Raw genomic sequence first — 24,773 nt, forward strand, 5'->3', positions numbered from 1 at the left:
ATGCCGCTTGTGTGCCTGCATTCTCCAGCAGCACGCTGCTCTGTGTGTGTGGCTGCACTGAGTGCGCGTCTCCTCGGTGATATACGGTAGCGGTAGTTCCGGCTGTGTCTTCCTGGGATGCGCGCTGATCTGGAGGTGAGCTGTGCGCTGTGCGGCCGGGACCCTGCAATGTGTGTACATGGCCCCGTGCAGTCTATACTGCGCTCCCCACACACGTGACACGTAGAGCCCCGCACTGCGCTGCCTGCACCTGTGTGATCTGTACAGTGGCATCCCCTATAGATCTGTGCAGTGCAGAGTGACATCCCCTATAGATCTGTACAGCACTGAGTGACATCCCCTATAGATCTGTACAGCACTGAGTGACATCCCCTATAGATCTGTACAGTGCTCAGTGACATCCCCTATAGATCTGTACAGCGCAGAGTGACATCCCCTATAGATCTGTACAGTGCTCAGTGACAGCCCCTATAGATCTGTACAGTGCCGAGTGACATCCCCTATAGATCTGTACAGTGCCGAGTGACATCCCCTATAGATCTGTACAGTGCTGAGGGACATCCCCTATAGATGTGTCGTGTCTAGTGACATCCCTTATAGACCAGTACAGTACCCAGTGACATCCCTTATAGTGCAGTGTCTGCTCAGTAGATCCTCTATAGAGCTGTACACTGCTGAGTGACATCCCCTATAGATCTCTGTAGTGGCCAGTGACATCCCCTATGGATCTGTGTTGCTCTGTGACATCCCCTATAGATCTGTACAGTGGTCAGTCACCTCACCTATAGATCTGTACAGTGCAGAGTGATATCCCCTATAGATCTGTACAGTGCCAGTGACATTTCCTATAGATCTGGGTCGTGCCCAGTGTAATTCCCTATAGATTTGTGTAGTGCTCAGTGACATCCCCTATAGACATATGGCGGTGCACCTGTAGGATCCATGTACACCTATAGGGACCTCACATTGCAGACTCATCAGTATGGGGTGTAGTGTATCCTGTATATATTATTAGGTCATGTGTTCGCTGCCCCCTCAGCACCATATTTCGGGCGCTGTTGTTGGGCGGGTGCCTCGTTCCTTATATAGATCAGTATACAGCTCTATATGAGTCTCCTGTAGCGTCAGCGCTGGTCACTGGTGACAGAACATGAGGAAGTGTCGCTGTCACCATCACAGTCGGGAGCAGGGTGTGATCACATGACCCATGCACTCATTGGCCCGGTGACAGCGCAGCGTGCAGGTCTCTGCTTCTCTATTTTTAGAATTGGCCATATAATGTGATATTATTGGGGTGTTCCCCCCGCCATATGGGGCACCTCCACCGCCCCCTCCCTTCATGTAACTTTTCTCTTGATACTTTGTAGTCATATATTATATGTTTTGTCATTGTCTCCAGTGCAGTGAAGTTTTCGGGGCCCCTTCACCCCATTTCCTGTGAGCGCTCCAGCCATGCAGGACGCCAACAATCCGCGCCGGCTCCTGGGCCACATCCGCTGTGTACTGGAGTGCATCGACTGCTTCCGCCGCGCTGTCCCCCTCCCCGAGGTCCTGTGCTACGTTCCTGGAGAAGTGCTGTACAAGATCTGTAAGGACCCCAGCACCGCGTCCTCCGCCCGCTCGCTGCTCACCGTGTGGGAGGCCCCGGGGTTCTCCAAGCAGAACCTTAAGGCGCTGTCACGGGCCACGGTGGAAGTCCAAAAAGGAAGCTGCATCCGAGCCACGGGGGAGGAATACGGCAACGCTAATGGCCTCTGGGTGAAGCTCGGCAAGGTGGGTAATTCACAGCTACCCCCAGAAATCGTGTGAGGACACGTAATCCCCCTAATCCTGGTGCAGATCTTGTGTTACACTGTGCCTTATCCTCCGGTCACACCCAGAGCTGCTGGACGTCTTATATCACTGCTGCACAGGGGCCAAGAGGTCCTTACCTTGCCTTACCTTGTCTCCTGTACTTGCGGTGTCCGTTTTCACACTTATTGGAGACAGACTGGTGAACCACGCGTATGTTCTTGTGATCCTCATAGAGAGACATGTCTGCTTTTTTTCGGCAGCACGGATGAAATACGGCCGGCACACAGATGGCATTCTTGTGACATCTGTGTGACACATACCGGGAAAAAAAGATGATACTGAAATTAATGGTTTTTTTATGTGTAAAAAATGTGCAAACATAGATTGATAGGAAGCTATTTAGACAAATAGGGAAAAAATAACGTGTGGTCCCCTCTATTTTTGATAACCAGTGCAGGTAAAGCAGCCGGTGCAGGCTGCAGCCTCCAGTATCTTGGCTGGTTATCAAAGATGATGCCATGCTGTTTTTTTAAATTATTTAAAAAATATAATTTAAAAAAACAGTTTGGGGTCCTCCCCCATTTTTCAGAACCAGCCAAGGTACAGCAGACAGCTGGGGGCTGGTATTATTGGCGTGGGAAGGCCCATGGTTATTTGGTCCTTCCCCGCCTAAAAGTAGCAGCCTGCAGACACAGCAGAAATGGTGCATCTATTAGATTCTGGCCCTTTACTCTGCTCTTCCATTTGCCCTGTGTGGTGGTAATCGGGGTAATGGTTTATGGGGTTGATGTCAGCTGTGTAATGTCAGCTGGCAATCATCAAGCCCATGGGTTAGTAATGGGGAGGCGACTATAAGACACCTCCATTACTAACCTACTAGATGTAAACAGATAAAAACACACAAAAATATTTAACTAAACATCGCTCTACTTTAGCCCTCATTCACCAATTTATTAAAATAAAAAAGGCCAGGAAGCTCTAACATAATCCAACGAATCGGACGTAGTCCACAAAAGCGAACCTGAAAGAAACAAAAAGAGAGAAATAAAGCCAGGACACAGTCCCTCATTTACCAATTTATCCCCAAAACAACTCTCATGCAGCACCGATGTAATCTACATGGAGGCCCCACAACGTTCCCCAACTCCGTCACCCTCTCTTTCTGCCTATCTATCTAGCATTTATCTATCATTTTTCTGGCTTTGTACATCTTCTACACATACAGTATAGTTTCAGTATCATGCGTTTTTTTCCGGTACGTGTCACACGGATGTCACATGGATGACATACATATACACACGTATAGCACACGGTTGGACAAATGGACCGTGCAACACGTGCATTTTTTAAACAGATGTGTGAAGGAGGCCCATTTCTAGCTCCAAAACGACAAGGATATTCTGTCATAGAAGAACTATTAGACTGCAACTGGCCCACATACTGTTCTTGCACAAGGGCCCGTTTTTGTCGGTGTCTGCCACTGTTGATACCCTCTGCTAGTGCAACGTCTAATTACAGTGTCTGCAGAATTGTGCATGCAGCTCTGGAGGTGACTGGAGTATGTCATTCTGGATCGGTATCTGGTAAAGTGAAGCACATATAATACTTGTGACCCAGTGCACCATTTGGAGGAGCGCTGAGCGCCCCCATAATTGGAGTGATGCGGCTTCTTACCCTGGTTTCTTTCCTGCAGGAGCAGATGGAGGAGTATAGAGAGAGCTGTGACCTGGCGGAGGGCTGGGTCCTTCTCTGCAGGCAGGACGAGGGCGGTGACAGGCTGGTTCCTGTCCAGTCGGCTGATAAAACCTACAGACAGCAGCAGTTATTCGGGGTGGATTCCAAGCCCATAAGCAGGTAAATCATAAGAATACACGTGACACAACAGAGCGCTGTATATACAGAACTGTGCAAGAGTTCTAGGCAGGTGCGGAACAAATGCTGCAAAGCGAGAAACCTTGTAAAAATACAAGTGCTAAAGCCACAGAAGATTTGTGGTTAATTCCCCAAGATGTTTGGAACAATCTCCCTCCCGAGTTCCTTCAAAAACGTTTGTGTAAGTGACAAGTGACCGAGAAGAAGTGATGAAATATTTACAGGGTCCAGATTTCTCTTTTGTTCGTTCACTTAGTTTATTTTTTTATCAATTAACACTTTTATTTCTGAACGCTTCTTACTCGGCAGCACTTTTTCCACACCTGCCTAAAACTGTTGCACAGAACTGTACATAAAACACATTGCTAACCCAGCCGTATGCATGAGCCGTATCTACCTGGAGTTTCACTGTTACTTTATCTGTTTCATCATTGCTTTTTGGTCTTTTTTTCCTCGTCTACAGATGGGAAGACGTCGTTGATGCCACATACTCCATGCGTCTCGGCAAGAAACCCCAGATCACCGCACCGGACAAGGAGGCCGTAACGAAATTACGGTGAGAGCTAATTATACCAGTGCCGGCCTGAATCGTCTACACTGGTAATACTGAGTCATCCACATTTGTGATCCTGTGAATCCCTATCTTTGATCCATCTGATATCCCCACTCACCGCCTCTGTATATTTAATATACTGGGAGTACCCACCTTCTGTTTTAAAGCGGTAGACTACTATATTATCAGCACTTTAGGGCAGTTACATGCCGTCTCATAAGTCTGTATTGGGGCGCTTGATTACAGCGTACTATATGTGTGTTTATGATATTCGTCACTTCTTGCCTCTTTTCCTCGTCTGCAGGTTTATTCCTCCGTCCTGGACGTACGAGTGCGACGAGGATCTGGTTCACTTCTTATATGAACGCGTGGGGAAGGAGGACGAGAGTTTGGGTAACATGAAGCAGTTCGTAGAGAGCATCAACGTGTCGTCAGCGACGGTACGGCACCGCGGCGTGACACGGCCTCGCAGTGTACATACAGCCTTTGGACATATCATAGACCTTTGATTTTATTTGTGTTTTTTTACCCCGCCCTGCGTCAACAGCCAAATGGTAGGACAGTCTGCGAACTGCAGAGCAGCAGCGATAGGGCAGATGAGGTGAGTATTCAGACCCCTTTAAATTTGTCACTCTTTGTTTCATTGCAGCCATTTGGTAAATTCAAAAAAGTTCTTTTTTTTTTTCTCATTAATGTGCACTCTGCACCCCATCACCCATCTTGACAGAAAAAAAACAGAAATGTAGAAGTTTTTGCAAATTTATTAAACAAGAAAAGCTGAAATATCACTTGGTCATAAGGCGAAAGTCACATGGTCATAAGTATTCAGACCCTTTGCTCAGTATTGAGTAGAAGCACCCTTTGAGCTAGTACAGCCATGAGTCTTCTTGGGAATAATGCAACAAGTCTTTCACCCCTGGATTTGGAGATCCTCTGCCCTTCTTCCTTGCAAATCCTCTCCAGTTCCGTCAGGTTGGATGGTGAACGTTGGTGGACACCATTTTCAGGTCTCTCCAGAGATGCTCAATTGGGTTTAGGTCAGGGCTCAGGCTGGGCCAGTCAAGAATAGTTACAGAGGTGTTCTGAAGCCATTCCTTTGTTATTTTAGCTGTGTGCTTAGGGTCATTGTCTTGTTGGAAGGTGAACCTTCGGCCAAGTCTGAGGTCCAGAGCACTCGGGAAGAGGTTTTCTTCCAGGATATCTCTGTACTCATGTATTTATCTTTCCTTTAATTGCAACCAGTCGTCCTGTCCCTGCAGCTGAAAAACACCCCCATAGAATGATGATGCCACCACCATGTGTCACTGTGGGGATTGTATTGGGCAGGTGATGAGCAGTGTCTGGTTTTCTCCACACATACCGCTTAGAATTATCACCAAAAAGTTCTATCTTTGTCTCATCAGACCAGAGAATCTTATTTCTCATAGTCTGGGAGTCCTTCATGTGTTTTTTTGCAAACTCTATGTGGGCTTTCACATGTCTTGCACTGAGGAGAGGCTTCCGTCGGGCTACTCTGCCATAAAGGTCCGACTGGTGGAGGACTGCAGTTATACTTTGTGGAACTTTCTCCCATCTCCCTACTGCATCTCTGGAGCTCAGCCACAGTGATCTTGGGGTTCTTCTTTTCCTCTCTCACCAAGACTCTTCTCCCACGATTTCCTCAGTTTGGCTGGACGGCCAGGTCTAGGAAGAGTTCTGCTGGTCCCAAACTTCTTCCATTTAAGGATTATGGAGGCCTCTGTGCTCTTAGGAACCTTGAGTACTGCAGAAATTCTTTTGTAACCTTGGCCAGATCTGTGCCTTGTCACACCTGTCTCTGAGCTCCTTGGGCAGTTCCTTTGACCTCATGATCCTCATTTGGTGTGACATGCAGTGTGAGCTGTGAGGTCTTATATACACAGGTGTGCGCCTTTCCAAATCACATCCTATCAGTTTAATTAAACACAGCTGGACTCCAATGAAGGAGTAGAGCCATCTCAAGGAGGATCACAAGGAAATGGACAGCATGTGACTTACATATGAGTGTCTGAGCAAAGGGGCTGAATACTTATCACCATGTGATATTTCAGTTTTTCTTGTTTAATAAATTTGTAAACACTTCTACATTTCTGGGGGGGGGGGGGGGGTTCTGTCAAGATGGGGTGCAAAGTGTACATTAATGAAAAAAAATATGAACTTTTTTGAATTTACTAAATGGCTGCAGTGAAACAAAGAGTGAAAAATTTCAAGGGGCCTGAATACTTTCCGTACCCACTTTAAATGACGGTGCAGGACGGAGGCGCATAAAAAGTGGAGCCTTCTTCTGATGCTGCATAAACCTTCCTACATTTCTTCTATAAGGACAGCATGACCCCTTGTCTGTTTCCTAATGCTGCACCGCTTGCAAAAAGGGAGACTATGCAAGGTCCATGAGGAAGGCAGGTGCGTCAAAACAGAGCTGTGTAATGGCCTTCAGAGGAGCTGCCATGGCAGCCGTATTGGTTGTCACCGAGCTTTCTGAATGATTGCGAGGTTCATATTTACTGGGATTTTTGACGTATGAAATTTGCCATTGTAGGAGGAGAACAATCTGTCCTCCCTGACTGACGGACAACATGACACATACTGGGAAAGCGATGGGTCCCATGGGCAACACTGGATCCAGCTGCACATGAAAGAAGGCACCATCATCAAGTAAGATTATATATGCTTGGTGAACTACCATAGTCAGCAGCGCAGCCTGTGTTACTTTGGCTTTCTGGTTACACATTGTAACATTTCCCTCTCATTATACAGGAAGTTGCTGCTGACGGTCGACTCCACGGATGAAAACTACATGCCCAAGCGAGTTATGGTCTATGGGGGCGAGAGGGAAAACCTGAAGAAACTCAATGATGTCATCATAGAAGAGTAAGTATGAGGGGCACGGGCAGGTGTTATTACAGGGGCTCAAGGGTCATTATTCAGTATTAATCTGTTAGGTCAGATTCCGATCTATGTTGAGTGTCTTACTCTTGAGAGATTCTATCCTATTTATTTATTTTTTTCTTTAAAAAATATCTTTTAAAGGAGTATTCTCAAGTTTGGAAGTTATTCCCTATCCGTAGGTTAGAAGATAACATTACTGGGGGTCCGACCGCTGATCTTGAGAATCGGAGTCCTGTGTGAGTGGACGGGTGGTTTATCATGCTCATTGCTGCTCCATTAATTCTTATGGGGCTGCCGAAGACCAGCAGAGTGGCTTTCTCCAGTGATCGGACCCCCAGCACTAGGGACATTATCGCCTATTTGTTGAGTAAGGGGATTAGTTCCAAACTTTAGATCACCCCTTTAAGTCAACCTCATGAACAGCTCCTGGCTGCGGAGTACGACACTTCTATTTTTTTTTTAGTATTTTCAGCCTCTTTGTTGTCTTCTTGATCTTCTGCTTTGCAGCAGACAGCGTCCATCATTCCCGGTCCTGTTGCGTTTACCGCTGGCGCTCCATATCCGTTGCTTTGTGTCGCTCTGACCTGTCCTCTTCTCTCTCGGCAGGAGCCTCATTGGAGACGTGTGTGTCCTGGATGACATGACCGCTCACATCCCGCTCATCGAGATCCGGATCACTGAGTGCTTTGGTGAGTGGGTGAACAGTGGACTGCAGGAGATGGCGGTGTTATATATTCTCTCATGGCCTAATATATAATGGGCTGGTGTCCAGTCTTCTGTAAATAAATGTCTGCCTTCTTGACCTGGTCCTGATCACACAGCAAAGCACAAGTCATTCTTCATTTATGGGCTAACCGGGGTGATAGCATTTACTAATACTGTTACATTGTAACAGCCCTTCAGCTATGAAGAAATTGGTTGTTAGAAAAATGTCTCCAATTACTGTACAGAAAACATTCTTGAAAACGTTACAGAATTGAAATACAAGACCTATTACTAAGCCAGAAAACTTATAGGGCTGGAGCTTTCATTTTTGCTTTCTCTGTTTCTTTCCGAAGATGAAGGGATTGACGTCCGGATCCGCGGGATAAAGATTAAGTCCTCTAAAGAGAGGGATTTGGGGATAACGGCCGACATGTTTCACCCTCCCAACCTGGTACGATACCCGCGCCTGGAAGCCATTGATCCTGACGTCCTGTACCGGCGAGCCACAGTCATCCAGAGGTCGGTGCACATGACACAAAGTCATTATATATGCCATATTGCTTGTCTGCAGCTTTCCCCGACACTAAGGGCTTATTCACATGAGCACATAGGGACCGTATCATCTGGCCTGACTACTGACCTGGCGTATATGATGCTGTTAGTTCACGTCAAGGGATCTGAGCCGTATGATGGACCAGAAAATATGACTGCTGTACGGTCACGTAATTAAAGGGAAACTGTCAGTAACATTATCCCTGCGGAAGCAGAGGTAGTGCGGTATAACACATGTAAGGCACCTATGATTAGTAAATTTAATTATTATTGCTATGTAAATTAGGTTCACAAGTGCACTGGTGGATGTATTGTGCACTTGCAGTCTACGGCTCCTCTTTTCTCTCCCCACTGTTATTTTAGATTGAAAGGAAAGACAAAGGTTTCTGCTGAATAACGTCACCTCTGCTCTAAACTGTCAAGACGCGGGGAGAAGTGGAGAAGAGCCATAGATAGTTCGCTAAGCCAAGCATATAAATGCCGAATTTCAGCACATGGCGCTGTGATAGGCATCTTTCATATTGCTTTATACTGCACTACCTCCACTTGCACAGGGGGAGAGTTACTCACTTGCTAAGCCCTGATGACTTATCGACTGATATTTGCTGAAATGTGATACTTTAGGGAGAACGATTCTTAATAATAGAATATTTTATCACCTCCAGATTTGTGCGGCTGCTCGATAACATCCTCCATCACCTGGTTCCGGTCTGGGACCACAGTATCGGCACTTTCACCCAGCTGAAGGTGAGATTTTCAGGTTTCTGTCAATCAGCCTTGCGAATCCCATGACTGCAAACATTCGTCCTGACTTGATACCTCTCACCACTGAGGGTTAGCTTCAATTGTAGCTAGTCCAGATGATCCTCTCTCAGGTTGAACAGTTTCATAGGCGTTTTTTCTTTCTAAACTGATACATTGTAACAAAGTATAAGTACAGGAGAAAGGTTTGTGCTGCGGACTTCATAGGTTACCCACCAGCTGATGAGCATAGGAAGATCAGGACCATTCAATCCTGCTGTACACAGACTGCAAAAAGCAAAAATTAAACATGAAATCTATTAATTGTAGAACTGGTCATTATAACCCTGTTAGGATTTATTTTTGGGTGCTGGGCTTATATCGTGTCATCCCTCTGATTTCAGCACATTAAGCAGTTCCTGCTTCTGTCCAAACGCCGCTGCCCCCTCATTACTCAGTGTCTGAAGGACTCCGAGACCAGCAAACCCAACTTCATGCCCCGTCTGTATATAAACCGCAGGCTGGCGGTGGAGCACAGGGACAACCCGGCCCTGGACCCCACCTACAAGAAGACCGTCTTCAACCAGGTACCCGGGGGTTAATGCCGAATAATATGCACAGAGACCGTGTCCAGGGAAGGCAGCTTGAAATATTAATCATTTTGAGTTGTTTTTCTATTTCCTCTGCCCCCAGGTATACGAAGGCCTAAAACCCACGGACAAGTCCGAGAAGCCGCTGGATTACCGGTCAGTGCAGCCGCGCGTCCTGTCTGTACATTGTATCTCTGTGATTCTACAACTGTTCTATATGAAGCTTTTCTCCTGTTCACGGAAGTTTCATAGACCTTTCTGAAACCACTTCATAATCCAGAATTTCATAATCGGACGCTAATTGAATGATGGATTAATAGAATTTTTCTATATATCCGTTATTATGATGTATTGGTAATTGTAACAATTCCTTTGTCTGTCTAGGTGGCCGGTGCGTTACGACCAATGGTGGGAATGTAAATTCATTGCAGAAGGAATCATTGATCAAGGTAGGGGTGGGAAAGAATGTAGAGGTGACATAAATGGTCCAAAATGATCCCTCTTAGTCAGCTGTGATCAGGTAGATTGTTCTGTGCAGATCACTGACTGAAACTGATGGTGTCGCTGTCAGAGGTAACATTTTCCTGCTACATAGACAAATAATGTGCAATATATTCCATCTCTCATTCATTTTGTGTGGGATTTTCTTCTGATTATATCCCCTTCCCCCACTCTTCTAATATATCGCAGCGCATCATGCCCAGCTATTCCAGCATCTGTGGGAGATCTAATTCTTTGATGATGTACAATGCAACATTAAGTTTTTAGTTTAGTTTTATGTATTTTAATCTTCTACTCCAACAGGTGGAGGTTTTCGCGACAGTCTGGCTGATATATCAGAGGAGCTTTGCCCCAGTTCTGCTGATTCTTCGGTGCCGCTGCCATTTTTCGTGCGGACATCAAACCAGGTGAAAATGCCTACAGCTTACTGTCACATTTACACCACATGTAGTATCTCTGCTGGAAACAGTCAGCAAGCTTGTGGACTGACCCCATGTATTGACTTAGCATATCCATCTAGCTGATGGAAGCACACAAGGCTGGCAATTGCAATTACGGTTGGCACAGTGATCCCCTATTGAGTGTTTGCAGACTATTACCAGTCATGTTGGGTATCACACATTGGAGCAGCTGAGTAGTCGCTCATGGATCACATCATCCCTGTCTGCCATGACAGTATCGGCCATTTACATGTTTATTTTTCCTTCCGTTGCAGGGAAATGGCACCGGGGAGGCGCGGGATATGTACGTACCCAACCCATCCTGCAAGGATATGGCAAAGTACATTTGGATCGGGCAACTGATGGGCGCAGCTCTGAGGGGAAAAGAGTTCCTGGTAGTTTAGTGTTTCTCTATGCTGTGGTTCTCTGTATCTGTCCGCTCTCCACTGACTGGCCTGTGCTTGTAGGTCCTGGCGTTACCCGGTCTCATATGGAAGCGGCTGACAGCAGAGGAAGTGAGCTGGAGCAAGGATTTCCCCGCCGTCGATTCTCTACTTGTAAGTGCAGGATCTCTGATCCTAGAACCGTGAAACCATCTGGGATATTCTCTCTACCCCTGCCACAGCTACATGTCCGTCCTCTCTCTGAGAGACCTCTGGCCTGCCAACTGTCACTCTCCACAAGCCTCCATCTGCCACAGCCGTTACCAGGCACAACAGCTCGTTCTGGAGACATAACTTTCCCAGCAGCACTACCTAGCTTTCCCTATGTAACCTATCAGAAAACATTCGCTATCCTCTCACTAGCCCCTACTATAGAAGCCAATTCTGGCTCCGGTATTAATGTCCCTGAATTACTTTTGCAGTCAGAGCTACCTATGCAAGAACCCTACATAGCAATAACTTAACAACTATTTCACTAACTAACATGAGTAATACTGCTACATCTTCCTACCATCTATACCTCATTGCTAAATAAACATATTTTCATACAACATTACATAACAACACTATGGTCAACATGTCCTAGGGAAGGGGCTTGACCACCCCCTTACACTCCTCCCTCCTTTGAACATGGTTATCCTCGACCATACGAGCCATTAAAAAAACAAACTTTGAGCGAGAACTATGCATCAATTAACAGCTTCAGTTATTCTCTATTTGTGTCCTTCCAACCCCGTTCTGACTGAGTAGGGACCTCGGAAAAGAAACTTCTGTCCAGTTTAATAACACGGACCCTAGTATGTATGAGTCCATTCCCTGTGTATGATTCTTCCAATGTTGCAAATGTCTGTTTCATCTCCGCAGTTATTTTGGGTTGCCCATTGTTCCTCCTCCCTCCTTTGTGAGCACCAACCCCTGAATGGCAGAGTCCATAGAGCAAAAGGGCAGTGTCCTTCTGAGCTATAAGCTATTAAGGGGTGTACTGCTGGGCATCTCCCTTAGGGATAAGTCTTTCTTGTTCGCTCACTTTCTCAGTGGATAAGGATCTAGCTCCAGTCGCTATCTGCTTTGCAGGTTGCTCTTTTCTCTTCTTATATTCTCGCTTTAGTGATTCTTGGTTTCCTTCCCTGTCACTAATCCCCCATACTATGCAGCTCTGCTGCTCCTCAGCCCTGAGGTCTGCTCCTGTCACTAATCCCCCATACTATGCGGCTCTGCTGCTCCTCAGCCCTGAGGTCTGCTCCTGTCACTAATCCCCCATACTATGCGGCTCTGCTGCTCCTCAGCCCTGAGGTCTGCTCCTGTCACTAATCCCCCATACTATGCAGCTCTGCTGCTCCTCAACCCTGAGGTCTGCTCCTGTCACATATCCCCCATACTATGCGGCTCTGCTGCTCCTCAGCCCTGAGGTCTGCTCCTGTCACTAATCCCCCATACTATGCGGCTCTGCTGCTCCTCAGCCCTGAGGTCTGCTCCTGTCACTAATCCCCCATACTATGCGGCTCTGCTGCTCCTCAGCCCTGAGGTCTGCTCCTGTCACTAATCCCCCATACTATGCGGCTCTGCTTCTCCTCAACCCTGAGGTCTGCGCCTGTCACTAATCCCCCATACTATGCGGCTCTGCTGCTCCTCAACCCTGAGGTCTGCTCCTGTCACATATCCCCCATACTATGCGGCTCTGCTGCTCCTCAGCCCTGAGGTCTGCTCCTGTCACTAATCCTCCATACTATGCGGCTCTGCTGCTCCTCAGCCCTGAGGTCTGCTCCTGTCACTAATCCCCCATACTATGCGGCTCTGCTGCTCCTCAGCCCTGAGGTCTGCTCCTGTCACTAATCCCCCATACTATGCGGCTCTGCTGCTCCTCAGCCCTGAGGTCTGCTCCTGTCACAAATCCCCCATACTATGCGGCTCTGCTGCACCTCAGCCCTGAGGTCTGCTCCTGTCACAAATCCCCCATACTATGCGGCTCTGCTGCTCCTCAGCCCTGAGGTCTGCTCCTATCACTAATCCCCCATATTATGCGGCACTGCTGCTCCTCAGCCCTGAGGTCTGCTCCTGTCACTAATCCCCCATACTATGCGGCTCTGCTGATACTCAGCCCTGAGGTCTGCTCCTGTCACAAATCCCCCATACTATGCGGCTCTGCGGCTCCTCAGCCATGAGGTCTGCTCCTGTCACAAATCCCCCATACTGTGCGGCTCTGCTGATCCTTAGCCCTGAGATCTGCTCCTGTCACAAATCCATCATCCTATGCGGCTCTGCTGCTCCTCAGCCCTGAGATCTGCTCCTGTCACTAATCCCCCATACTATGCGGCTCTGCGGCTCCTCAGCTCTGAGGTCTGCTCCTGTCACTAATCCCCCATACTGTGCGGCTCTGCTGATCCTTAGCCCTGAGGTCTGCTCCTGTCACAAATCCACCATCCTATGCGGCTCTGCTGCTCCTCAGCCCTGAGGTCTGCTCCTGTCACTAATCCCCCATACTATGCGGCTCTGCTGCTCCTCAGCCCTGAGGTCTGCTCCTGTCACAAGCTAGGCCCTGACTGACATTACCACAGAAAACGTTTCTCTCCCTCAGCAGTAGCTCCTCCCCTATAGGCTAATCCCAACTGTCACCTGTCTGTTGCCGGGCAGATTTAACCTTTCCCCTGCAGACATTTCTTACCAACATCCTATGTTATAACTAGGGATGATCGAATACCTCAAATATTCGGCTTTGCGAATATTTTCCGAATAGGTCGCCGCTATGCGAATATTCGATGCGCAATGTAAGTCTCTAGGAAGCCCGAATAGTTTGGAATAGTTGTTATTCGGGTTTCTCATAGACTTACATTGCGCATCAAATATTCGCGAATAGTTGAATTGCGGCGACATATTCGGAAAATATTCACGAAGCCGAATATTTGAAGTATTCGATTATCCCTCGTTATAACCTTTTAGCACTCCCAGCACTGCTACATCTATATACAACACTACATCTTTATGCATTCCTATACTTTACACTACTTTCCTACATAATTTTACTTTATATCTTATCCCACATATATATTTAATAACACATTTTGTGTGTTCAGGGGTAGGAACTCAACCACCAGCTTACATACCATCAGCGCCGGTGTGTGGCACCTGCCCACGCTCAGTACGGTCTGGTAATCACTGTACATGTCTTGACCTGCTGAGGGCGCTGTTCCTCTCACAGGTGAAGCTGCTGGAGATGATGGAGATGATGGATAAGGACACATTTGAGTTTAAGTTTGGTGAGGAGCTGACGTACACAACGGTGCTCAGCGATCAGAGGATGGTGGAGCTGGTACCTGGCGGCAGCAACATATCTGTGCGCTATGAGGACCGCCTGGAATTCATCAAAATGGTGCAGAAAGCGCGGCTGGAGGAGAGCAAAGAGCAAGTAAGAGACCAGAGAGGAGGAAGTATCTGCAGCTCTGATATTCAGTCTGTCTCCTCCAGAGCTGCACTCACTATTCTGCTGGTGCAATCACTGTGTACATACATTAAATTACTTTTCCTGTACTGATCCTGAGTTACCTCCTGTATTATACTCCAGAGCTGCACTCACTATTCTGCTGGTGGACTCACTGTGCATACATTACATTACTTATCCTGTACTTTTCCTGAGTTACATCCTGTAATATACTCCAGAGCTGCATTCACTATTCTGCTGGTGAATTCACTATGTACATACATTACATTACTTATCCTGTACTGATCATGAGTGACATCCTATATTATACTCCAGAGCTGCACTCACTATTCTGCTGGTGCAGTTACTATGTACATACATTACATTACTTATCATGTATTATTCTCCAGAGCTGCACTCACTATTCTGGTGGTGTAGTCACTGTGTACATACATTACATTACTTATCATGTATTATACTCCAGAGCTGCACTCGCTCATGTTTATGGAGACTCATTTTATATGTTCCCTGTAGCAGCTCCTTCGAGTTTCCTGTCATTTCTGTTTTCTCACTGGCCGCCATGTTTCTTGGTCTTGTAGATTGACGCCCTCCAGGCCGGGTTGCTGAAAGTCGTTCCTCAGGCTGTTTTGGATCTTCTCACCTGGCAGGAACTGGAGAAGAGAGTCTGCGGAGACCCCGAGATCTCTGTGGAGGCCCTAAAAAAGCTCAGTAAGTTTGCAGATGGATCATGTGTATAATCTGTGCAGTGTTATCGGTGCTGACGCGTTTCATGTCCTCTGCAGCTCGCTTTGAGGATTTGGAACCAACAGACATTCGAGTTCAGTATTTCTGGGAGGCGCTAAACAACTTCACCAACGGTGAGTGTTACCGCCCTGCGGGGGAATATCCCGTCTATGGGGCTGAAATGTACTTGGGTGATCGATAAAACCTCTGCACTGTCGTGCTATCGACGAGAGCTGCCCTTCCTCTACAGCACGGGTGGGGAACCTTTTCTCTGCCAGGAGCCATTTGGATATTTTCTTTGTCGCTCCTAATTGGGAGACCCAGACAATTGGGTGTATAGCTATGCCTCCGGAGGCCACACAAAGTATTACACTAAAAGTGTAACGCCCCTCCCCTTCAGCCTATACACCCCCCGTGCTGCTACGGGCTCATCAGTTTTTATGCTTTGTGCGAAGGAGGCAGACATCCACGCATAGCTCCACAGCTTAGTCAGCAGCAGCTGCTGACTATGTCGGATGGAAGAAAAGAGGGCCCATAACAGGGCCCCCAGCATGCTCCCTTCTCACCCCACTCTTGTCGGCGGTGTTGTTAAGGTTGAGGTATCCATTGCGGGTACGGAGGCTGGAGCCCACATGCTGCTTTCCTTCCCCATCCCTCAATTAGGGCTCTGGGTGAAGTGGGATCCTTTCGGTCTCCAGGCACAGGAGACCGTGCTCCATCCACAGCTCCTGAGGACCCTGCTGGATAGGAGCCGAGTATCGTTCAGGGACATGGCCCTGCTACTTTGAGGTACTCTGTGTCCCCGTGGGGACCGCGCACAGCAACACTCCAGCATTGCTGGGTGTGCTAGTGCACCGGGGACAGCAGCGCTGACTGAGTTTGTGCCATTACACACTACAGCGTCGCTGAGTGTGTTCGTGTAGGGGGACTGCCGCGCTGACCGCCGCTGCCATGGTTATCACTGCGGCGCGGCTGGGACTGTTAGTGCGCCGGGGACTTCCGCGCCGACCGCGTTTAGACGGCGGCCGCGCTTATAACTCGAGTCCCCGGCTTTTGCGGCCTAGTCTCTTCTTCTTCCCGCCCCGAGCCCTGCCAGTCAGGGGAAGGGCGGGACGCTGTACAGCACGGCAACACTGAGGGCTGGAGCATGCTTTGCATACTCCACCCCCCTCACTCTGCACAGTGGGGCACCAGTTCCCGCACTTTTCTGGGTCACGCCCACGGCTCCCTCCTCTCCTCAGGAAGCCGGCATCTCAGCCATTCCTCTCAGCTCCGCTAACGCTGGAGAGGAGAGACAAGCTCAGGGAGACCCAGGCAGGAATTCTGGTGCCCACACAACCGCTTTGCGCAGGCGGTAAGCAGCACCTGTGGTGCTGGCCCCACTAGTGCAGAAGTGTACTTATAGATTATATGATTATAGGCTATACTTTACATTGTATGGTGCACTGTTGATTTTTGGCTATATACCCTCCTGTATTGCTCAGAGGAGACAACAGCATGTCGTCCACAAATAGCAAGGGTGCCAAAGCACATACTTACTATGCTGCCTGTGCAGCATGTACGGCTATACTGCCGGCAGGTTCCACTGACCCTCATTGTGTGCAATGCTCGGCCCCTGTGGCACTTTCTCAGCCGGAGCCTCTGCTAAGGGTGGCCCAGGGAGAACCACCTGTTAACACTGTCCAGGTGACAGGGACGTAGTTTGCAGTTTTTACTGAAAGACTTTCTGAGACTATGGCTAAGATATTAGAAGCCTTGCAGTCCAGGCCGGCATCTCAAGCCATGGGCACTGTGGAATCATTGCCCCCTGGTCCCCCTCAGTTGGAACAGCAATGTCCTCCCGGGGTGTCTCATGGATCCCAGGGTGAGGTCTCTGACACGGACCGCAGCCCCAGACCGATTAAGCGAGCTCGCTATGAAATCCCCTCGACATCATCACAATGTTCAGGGTCTCAGCGAGAGGACTCTCTGTATGATGAAGCGGAGGTAGCTGATCAGGATTCTGATCCTGAAGCCGCTCTCAACCTTGATACTCCTGATGGGGACGCCATAGTGAATGATCTTATTGCGTCCATCAATGAAATGTTGGATATTTCTCCCTCAGCTCCTCCAGTGGAGGAGTCAGCTTCTCAGCAGGAGAAATTCCGTTTCAGGTTTCCCAAGCGTACACCGAGTATGTTTCTGGACCACTCTGACTTCAGAGAGGCAGTCCAGAAACACCGAGCTTGTCCAGATAAGCGTTTTTCCAAGCGCCTTAAGGATACAAGTTACCCTTTCCCCCCTGACGTGGTCAAGGGCTGGACTCAGTGTCCCAAGGTGGATCCTCCAATCTCCAGACTGGCGGCTAGATCCATAGTTGCAGTGGAAGATGGAGCTTCACTCAAGGATGCCACTGACAGACAGATGGAGCTCTGGTTGAAATCCATCTATGAAGCTATCGGCGCGTCTTTTGCTCCAGCATTCGCAGCCGTATGGGCACTCCAAGCTATCTCAGCTGGTCAGGCGCAAATTGACGCACTCACACGTACGTCTGCGCCGCAAGTGGCGTCCATAACCTCTCAAACGTCGGCATTTGCGTCTTACGCTATTAATGCTGTCCTGGACTCTGCGAGCCGTACGGCGGTTGCAGCCGCCAATTCGGTAGCAATACGCAGGGCCTTGTGGCTGCGGGAATGGAAGGCAGATTCGGCTTCCAAAAAGTGCTTAACTGGATTGCCATTTTCTGGCGACCGTTTGTTTGGTGAGAGATTGGATGAAATCATCAAACAATCCAAGGGAAAGGAAACATCCTTACCCCAGGCCAAACCAAAAACACCCCAACAGAGGAGGGGACAGTCGAGGTTTCGGTCCTTTCGGGGTGCGGGCAGGTCCCAATTCTCCTCGTCCAAAAGGCCTCAGAAGGATCAGAGGAACTCCGACGCATGGCTGTCTAAATCACGCCCTAAAAAGACCGCCGGAGGTGCCGCTACCAAGGCGGCTTCCTCATGACTTACGGCCTCCTCACACCGCATCCTCGGTCGGTGGCAGGCTCTCCCGCTTTTGCGACACCTGGCTGCCACAAGTAAAAGACCGTTGGGTGAGAGACATTTTGTCTCACGGTTACAGGATAGAGTTCAGCTCTCGTCCTCCGACTCGATTCTTCAGAACATCTCCGCCTCCCGAGCGAGCCGAGGCTCTTCTGCAGGCGGTGGGCATTCTGAAGGCAGAAGGAGTGGTGGTCCCGGTTCCTCTTCAGCAACAGGGTCACGGTTTCTACTCCAACCTGTTTGTGGTTCGAAAGAAGGACGGGTCCTTCCGTCCTGTTTTGGACCTAAAACTGCTCAACAAACACGTAAGGACCAGGCGGTTCCGGATGGAATCCCTCCGCTCCGTCATCGCCTCAATGTCCCAAGGAGATTTCCTAGCATCGATCGATATCAAGGATGCTTATCTCCACGTACCGATTGCTCCAGAGCATCAGCGCTTCTTGCGCTTCGCCATAGGAGACGAACACCTTCAGTTCGCGGCACTGCCGTTCGGCCTGGCGACAGCCCCAAGGGTTTTCACCAAGGTCATGGCTACAGTAGTTGCGGTCCTCCACTCTCAGGGTCACTCAGTGATACCTTACTTAGACGATCTGCTGGTCAAGGCACCCTCTCAAGAGGCATGCCAACACAGCCTCAACATTACTCTGGAGATTCTCCAGAGTTTCGGGTAGATCATCAATTTTCCAAAGTCAAATCTGACACCGGTCCAATCGCTGACATATCTTGGCATGGAGTTTCATACTCTTCCAGCGATAGTGAAGCTTCCGCTGGACAAACAGCGTTCACTACAGACAGGGGTGCAATCTCTCCTTCAAGGTCGGTCACACCCCTTGAGGCGCCTCATGCACTTCCTGGGGAAGATGGTGGCAGCAATGGAAGCAGTCCCTTTCGCGCAGTTTCACCTGCGTCCTCTTCAATGGGACATCCTACGCAAATGGGACAGGATGCCGACGTCCCTAGACAGGAACGTCTCCCTCTCTCAGGCAACCAAAGCTTCCCTTCGGTGGTGGCTTCTTCCCACCTCATTATCGAAGGGGAAATCCTTCCTACCCCCATCCTGGGCGGTGGTCACGACGGACGCGAGTCTGTCAGGGTGGGGAGCAGTTTTTCTCCACCACAGGGCTCAGGGTACGTGGACTCAGCAAGAGTCCTCACTTCAGATCAATGTTCTGGAGATCAGGGCAGTGTATCTTGCCCTAAAAGCGTTCCAGCAGTGGCTGGAAGGCAAGCAGATCTGAATTCAGTCGGACAACTCCACAGCGGTGGCTTACATCAACCACCAAGGTGGGACACGCAGTCGGCAAGCCTTCCAGGAAGTCCGGCGGATTCTGCTGTGGGTGGAAGCCACAGCATCCACCATATCCGCAGTTCACATCCCAGGCGTAGAAAACTGGGAAGCAGACTTTCTCAGTCGCCAGGGCATGGACGCAGGGGAATGGTCCCTTCACCTGGACGTGTTTCAGGAGATCTGTTGCCGCTGGGGGATGCCGGACGTCGACCTAATGGCGTCACGGCACAACAACAAGGTCCCAACATTCATGGCTCGATCTCAAGATCACAGAGCTCTGGCGGCAGACGCCTTAGTTCAGGATTGGTCGCAGTTTCAGCTTCCTTATGTGTTTCCTCCTCTGGCACTGTTGCCCAGAGTGTTACGCAAGATCAGGGCCGACTGCCGCCGCGCCATCCTCGTCGCTCCAGACTGGCCGAGGAGGTCGTGGTACCCGGATCTGTGGCATCTCACGGTCGGCCAACCGTGGGCACTGCCAGACCGACCAGATTTGCTGTCTCAAGGGCCGTTTTTCCATCTGAATTCTGCGGCCCTCAACCTGACTGTGTGGCCATTGAGTCCTGGATCCTAGCGTCTTCAGGATTATCTCTAGTAGCAGTCACCTCACTTCGGAGAGTGTCTGAGTTGGCAGCGTTATCATGCAAAGCCCCTTTCCTGGTGTTTCACCAGGACAAGGTGGTTCGGCGTCCGGTTCCGGAATTCCTCCCTAAGGTGGTATCCCCTTTTCATCTCAATCAGGACATCTCCTTACCCTCGTTTTGTCCTCATCCAGTTCACCAATGTGAAAAGGATTTGCACTTGTTAGATCTGGGGAGAGCACTCAGACTCTACATTTCTCGTACGGCGCCCCTGCGCCGCTCGGATGCACTCTTTGTCCTTGTCGCTGGCCCGCGTAAAGGGACACAAGCTTCCAAATCAACCCTGGCTCGGTGGATCAAGGAACCAATTCTCGAAGCTTACCGTTCCTCGGGGCTTCCGGTTCCCTCAGGACTGAAGGCCCATTCTACCAGGGCCGTGGGAGCGTCCTGGGCCTTGCGACACCAGGCTACGGCTCAGCAGGTGTGTCAGGCAGCTACTTGGTCGAGCCTGCACACTTTCACGAAACACTATCAGGTGCATGCCTATGCTTCGGCAGATGCCAGCCTAGGTAGGCGAGTCCTTCAGGCGGCAGTTGCCCACCTGTAGGACGGAGCCGTTACGGCTCTATTATGAGGTATTATTTACCCACCCAGGGACTGCTTTTGGACGTCCCAATTGTCTGGGTCTCCCAATTAGGAGCGACAAAAAAGAAGGGAATTTTGTTTACTTACCGTAAATTCCTTTTCTTCTAGCTCCAATTGGGAGACCCAGCACCCGCCCCTGTTTTTGTATACACATGTTGTTCATGTTAAATGGTTTCAGTTCTCCGATATTCCTTCGGATTGAATTTACTTTAAACCAGTTTATAATTTTTTCCTCCTTCTGGCTTTTGCACCAAAACTGATGAGCCCGTAGCAGCACGGGGGGTGTATAGGCTGAAGGGGAGGGGCGTTACACTTTTAGTGTAATACTTTGTGTGGCCTCCGGAGGCATAGCTATACACCCAATTGTCTGGGTCTCCCAATTGGAGCTAGAAGAAAAGGAATTTACGGTAAGTAAACAAAATTCCCTTCTTTACCGTCATTCAGGTGCAGCATAAAATTATCAGCTTGATAATTACCATGCGATATTTGGTCAAACAATTAATTATACAGCATAGGAGACACTGGGGCATATATATCACTGGGGAGGCTGGACATATATATCACTGGGGAGGCTGGGGCACATACGTTACTGGTGAGGCTGGGGCACATACGTTACTGGTGAGGCTGGGGCACATACATCACTAGGGAGGCTGGGGCACACACATCACTGGGGAGGCTGGGGCACATACATCACTGGGGAGGCTGGTGCACATACATCACTGGGGAGGCTGGGGCACATACATCACTGGGGAGGCTGGGGCACATACATCACTGGGGAGGCTGGGGCACATACATCACTAGAGAGACTTGGCACATACATCCCTGGGGAGACTTGGCATATATATCACTGGGGAGGCTGGGCATATACATCACTGGGCAGGCTGGGCATATACATCACTGGGGAGGCTGGGCATATACATCACTGGGGAGGCTGTGGCATATACATCACTGGGGAGGCTGGGGCACATACATCACTGGGGAGCCTGGGGCATATACATCACTGGGGAGGCTGGGGCACATACATCACTGGGGAGGCTGGGGCACATACATCACTGGGGAGGCTGGGGCACATACATCACTGGGGAGGCTGGGGCACATACATCACTGGGGAGGCTGGAGCACATACATCACTGGGGAGGCTGGGGCACATACATCACTGAGCAGGCTGGGCATATACATCACTGGGGAGGCTGGGCATATACATCACTGGGGAGGCTGTGGCATATACATCACTGGGGAGGCTGGGGCACATACATCGCTGGGGCACATACATCACTGGGGAGGCTGGGGCACATACATCACTGGGGAGGCTGGGGCACATACATCACTGGGGAGGCTGGGGCACATACATCACTGGGGAGGCTGGGGCACATACATCACTAGAGAGACTTGGCACATACATCCCTGGGGAGACTTGGCATATATATCACTGGGGAGGCTGGGCATATACATTACTGGTCAGGCTGGGCATATACATCACTGGGGAGGCTGTGGCATATAAATCACTGGGGAGGCTGTGGCATATACATCACTGGGGAGGCTGGTGGCATATACATCACTGGGGAAGCTGGTGGCATATACATCACTGGGGAGGCTGGTGGCATATACATCACTGGGGAGGCTGGTGGCATATACATCACTGGAGGTCTGGGGACAGAGGGCATATACATTACTAGGGATGCTGGGGCATAACATCACTGGAAGGCTGGGGCATATATATCACTGGGGAGGCTGGTGGCATATACATCGCTGGGGAGGCTGGTGGCATATACATCACTGGGGAGACTGGTGGCATATACATCACTGGAGGTCTGGGGACAGAGGGCATATACATTACTAGGGATGCTGGGGCATAACATCACTGGAAGGCTGGGGCATATATATCACTGGGAGGCTTGGGCATATACATCACTGGGAGGCTTGGGCATATATCACTAGGGATGCTTGGGCTGCACTGCTCTATTCATCTGTGGAATGGCAGCATATCCCCCTCTAACTCTATCCATAAAGTATATCCTTATGCTTGCACAGGCCAGCGTGAGAATGTAATCTTTCAATGCATGCACATGTAGTGTTCACTACTGCGTGCGTGTGACGTATGTCCCTGTATGTATACAACCGTGGTCTCTAACCTGCAGCTCTTCCGCTTTTGCAAAACTACAACTCCAATCATGTCCTTACAGCCATAGCGGGACTTGACTTTGCCTGTTTTACTGCTGTTTATGGTAAACTGTGCCTGTGTGTATTGTACTGTATTGTCTTTAAAGGGTTATGCTCTGCCCCCTGATTCCTGCTTGTTGGGGGGGTGCGCTCCAGAAGATAGACAGTTTGCACCAGTGGCATGGTCGCATTCTTGGTCTGAACCCTGCGGTCTCCCATGCTGCGAGCAGAGACGGCTTTTACCTCTGAAGCTCTGATCTGACCAGCTTCAGAGCGGCACGAGCGGAGTGTAAACCATGAGCATGAAAGCAGCGCACACTCCGCGCCTGAGTAACGGGCCACTCTGATACCGCAGATAGCCAGCACCTATAGAATGAAAATGTCCTGCGCTCTTGAGATGGGAAAGGATTGTTAATAAGGGGTAAATTGCAAAGTTGCTTGTTTTTATTTGCACTTTGCGATTTAAACTATTTAAGAACCTGACATGATCCCTTTAACCTGTGGTTCTTCAGCTGTTGCACAAGTATAACTCCCTCATGCGGCTATCGGGGCATGCTGGGAGTTGTAGTTTTGCCATAGGGTACAGGTCACGGGTATAGGTGATTTCCTTCTTTCGTAATCCTACAAAACGCTATGGTCTTGTGCTTTTCAGAGGATCGCAGCCGCTTCCTCAGGTTCGTCACTGGACGAAGTCGTCTTCCCGCTCCAATATATATTTATCCGGATAAATCCGGGTGAGTACGGAGGGGCGCTAGGATTTATGCAGCAGATCTGCACCGGACACAGTCTGAGGCCTCAGCTGCATCCTCCCTATAACCTGTGATTTCTCATCCTCAGCTCCGACACTACTGACTCCCTCCCCGAATCCTCCACCTGCTCCAGCACTTTATACCTCCCCAACTACCCCAGGTACAGTATCTGCAAACCACCGCTCCAGCCTCTGCTCATCCATTATCATCACAGCCATGTGCCACCGAGGAAAACAGAGGATTCCAGAATCGGTTATTAATTGTATGATTATCTGCTGTCATGAATAATGCCGCCATCTGCACACACACAGGCGCTATTCGTTACTTCGCATGATGCAATTTTTTTTTCTAGCGCCAAGATCTGTGAGGAGAAGCTGCGCTACGCTGCGTACAACTGTGTGGCCATCGATACAGACATGAGCCCGTGGGAGGAATAAGATGGCGGCAGATATGACGTTCGGCCCCGGCGCAGGGAGGACCGCGCTTTATTTATGTTTTTCCCTTATGGACTTTTAATACCAGTAGTTGCACCAGAGACGCTTCGCTGTCGCCCGGCTCCTGCGCAGACGTCCCGGCGCGTGCTGTGTTTGTGTCATTTTTATTTTTGTATATTGTTCTGTATCCAGTAAAAAACAAGTATAAACCTGTCTCTGTTATACCCATCTGCAGCACGGGCCAAATAGAAAGCAAAGGATCCAGCGGATCACAGCCAGGTTAATATTCAAACAACTTTATTCCTTACTTTAAAAGTCCTTGGCATGAATTCAGCAGATACAAGGCATATGGTAGTAGACATCCTCCAACGCGTTTCGACATATTACATTGTCATAGAGTCTTATTCATGGATAACAGGTGGCAAAATGATTTCTGCAGGATCCATTTTTTAATATATATATATATATATATATATATATATATATATAGATGATGGATCCGTTAACGAATTACTATTTATCTTCCATAGAAACAGATGCTGTAAGAAAAAAAATTTACAATTAGAGTTGAGCGAGTATCTAACTATTTGCACTCGCTATACTCATAACGAGTACTGTCTAATACTCGCGTATTCA

General features: G+C 49.1%; 1 protein-coding gene across 1 annotated transcript; it reads left to right on the forward strand.

Annotated features, from left to right (window-relative positions):
- Nucleotides 1-41: 41 nt before the first annotated feature.
- Nucleotides 42-24,350, forward strand: HECTD3 (HECT domain E3 ubiquitin protein ligase 3). The gene is made up of 22 exons (XM_075320503.1): nt 42-135; nt 1,400-1,773; nt 3,488-3,648; nt 4,130-4,222; nt 4,524-4,659; nt 6,777-6,892; nt 6,995-7,108; nt 7,733-7,815; nt 8,185-8,350; nt 9,049-9,130; nt 9,529-9,711; nt 9,818-9,870; nt 10,099-10,163; nt 10,519-10,622; nt 10,931-11,050; nt 11,123-11,212; nt 14,295-14,501; nt 15,113-15,242; nt 15,317-15,391; nt 23,607-23,688; nt 23,792-23,863; nt 24,056-24,350. Exons 2-22 carry the CDS (start codon nt 1,453-1,455, stop codon nt 24,138-24,140), a joined length of 2,538 nt encoding a protein of 845 aa, XP_075176618.1. The 5' UTR covers nt 42-135; nt 1,400-1,452; the 3' UTR covers nt 24,141-24,350.
- The last annotated feature ends 423 nt before the right edge of the window (nt 24,351-24,773 follow it).

The sequence above is a fragment of the Anomaloglossus baeobatrachus genome, chromosome 8 (assembly GCF_048569485.1).
Source record: "Anomaloglossus baeobatrachus isolate aAnoBae1 chromosome 8, aAnoBae1.hap1, whole genome shotgun sequence".
In the NCBI taxonomy this organism is placed as follows: domain Eukaryota; kingdom Metazoa; phylum Chordata; class Amphibia; order Anura; family Aromobatidae; genus Anomaloglossus; species Anomaloglossus baeobatrachus.

Coding starts and splice junctions, on each gene's coding strand:
- HECTD3 (XM_075320503.1), top strand. CDS start 1,453: ATGCAGGACGCCAACAATCCGCGCCGGCTCCTGGGCCACATCCGCTGT. Junction 11,051..11,122: donor TGAGGGGAAAAGAGTTCCTG/GTAGTTTAGTGT, acceptor CTGTGCTTGTAG/GTCCTGGCGTTACCCGGTCT. Junction 23,689..23,791: donor ATTTATCCGGATAAATCCGG/GTGAGTACGGAG, acceptor TCTCATCCTCAG/CTCCGACACTACTGACTCCC.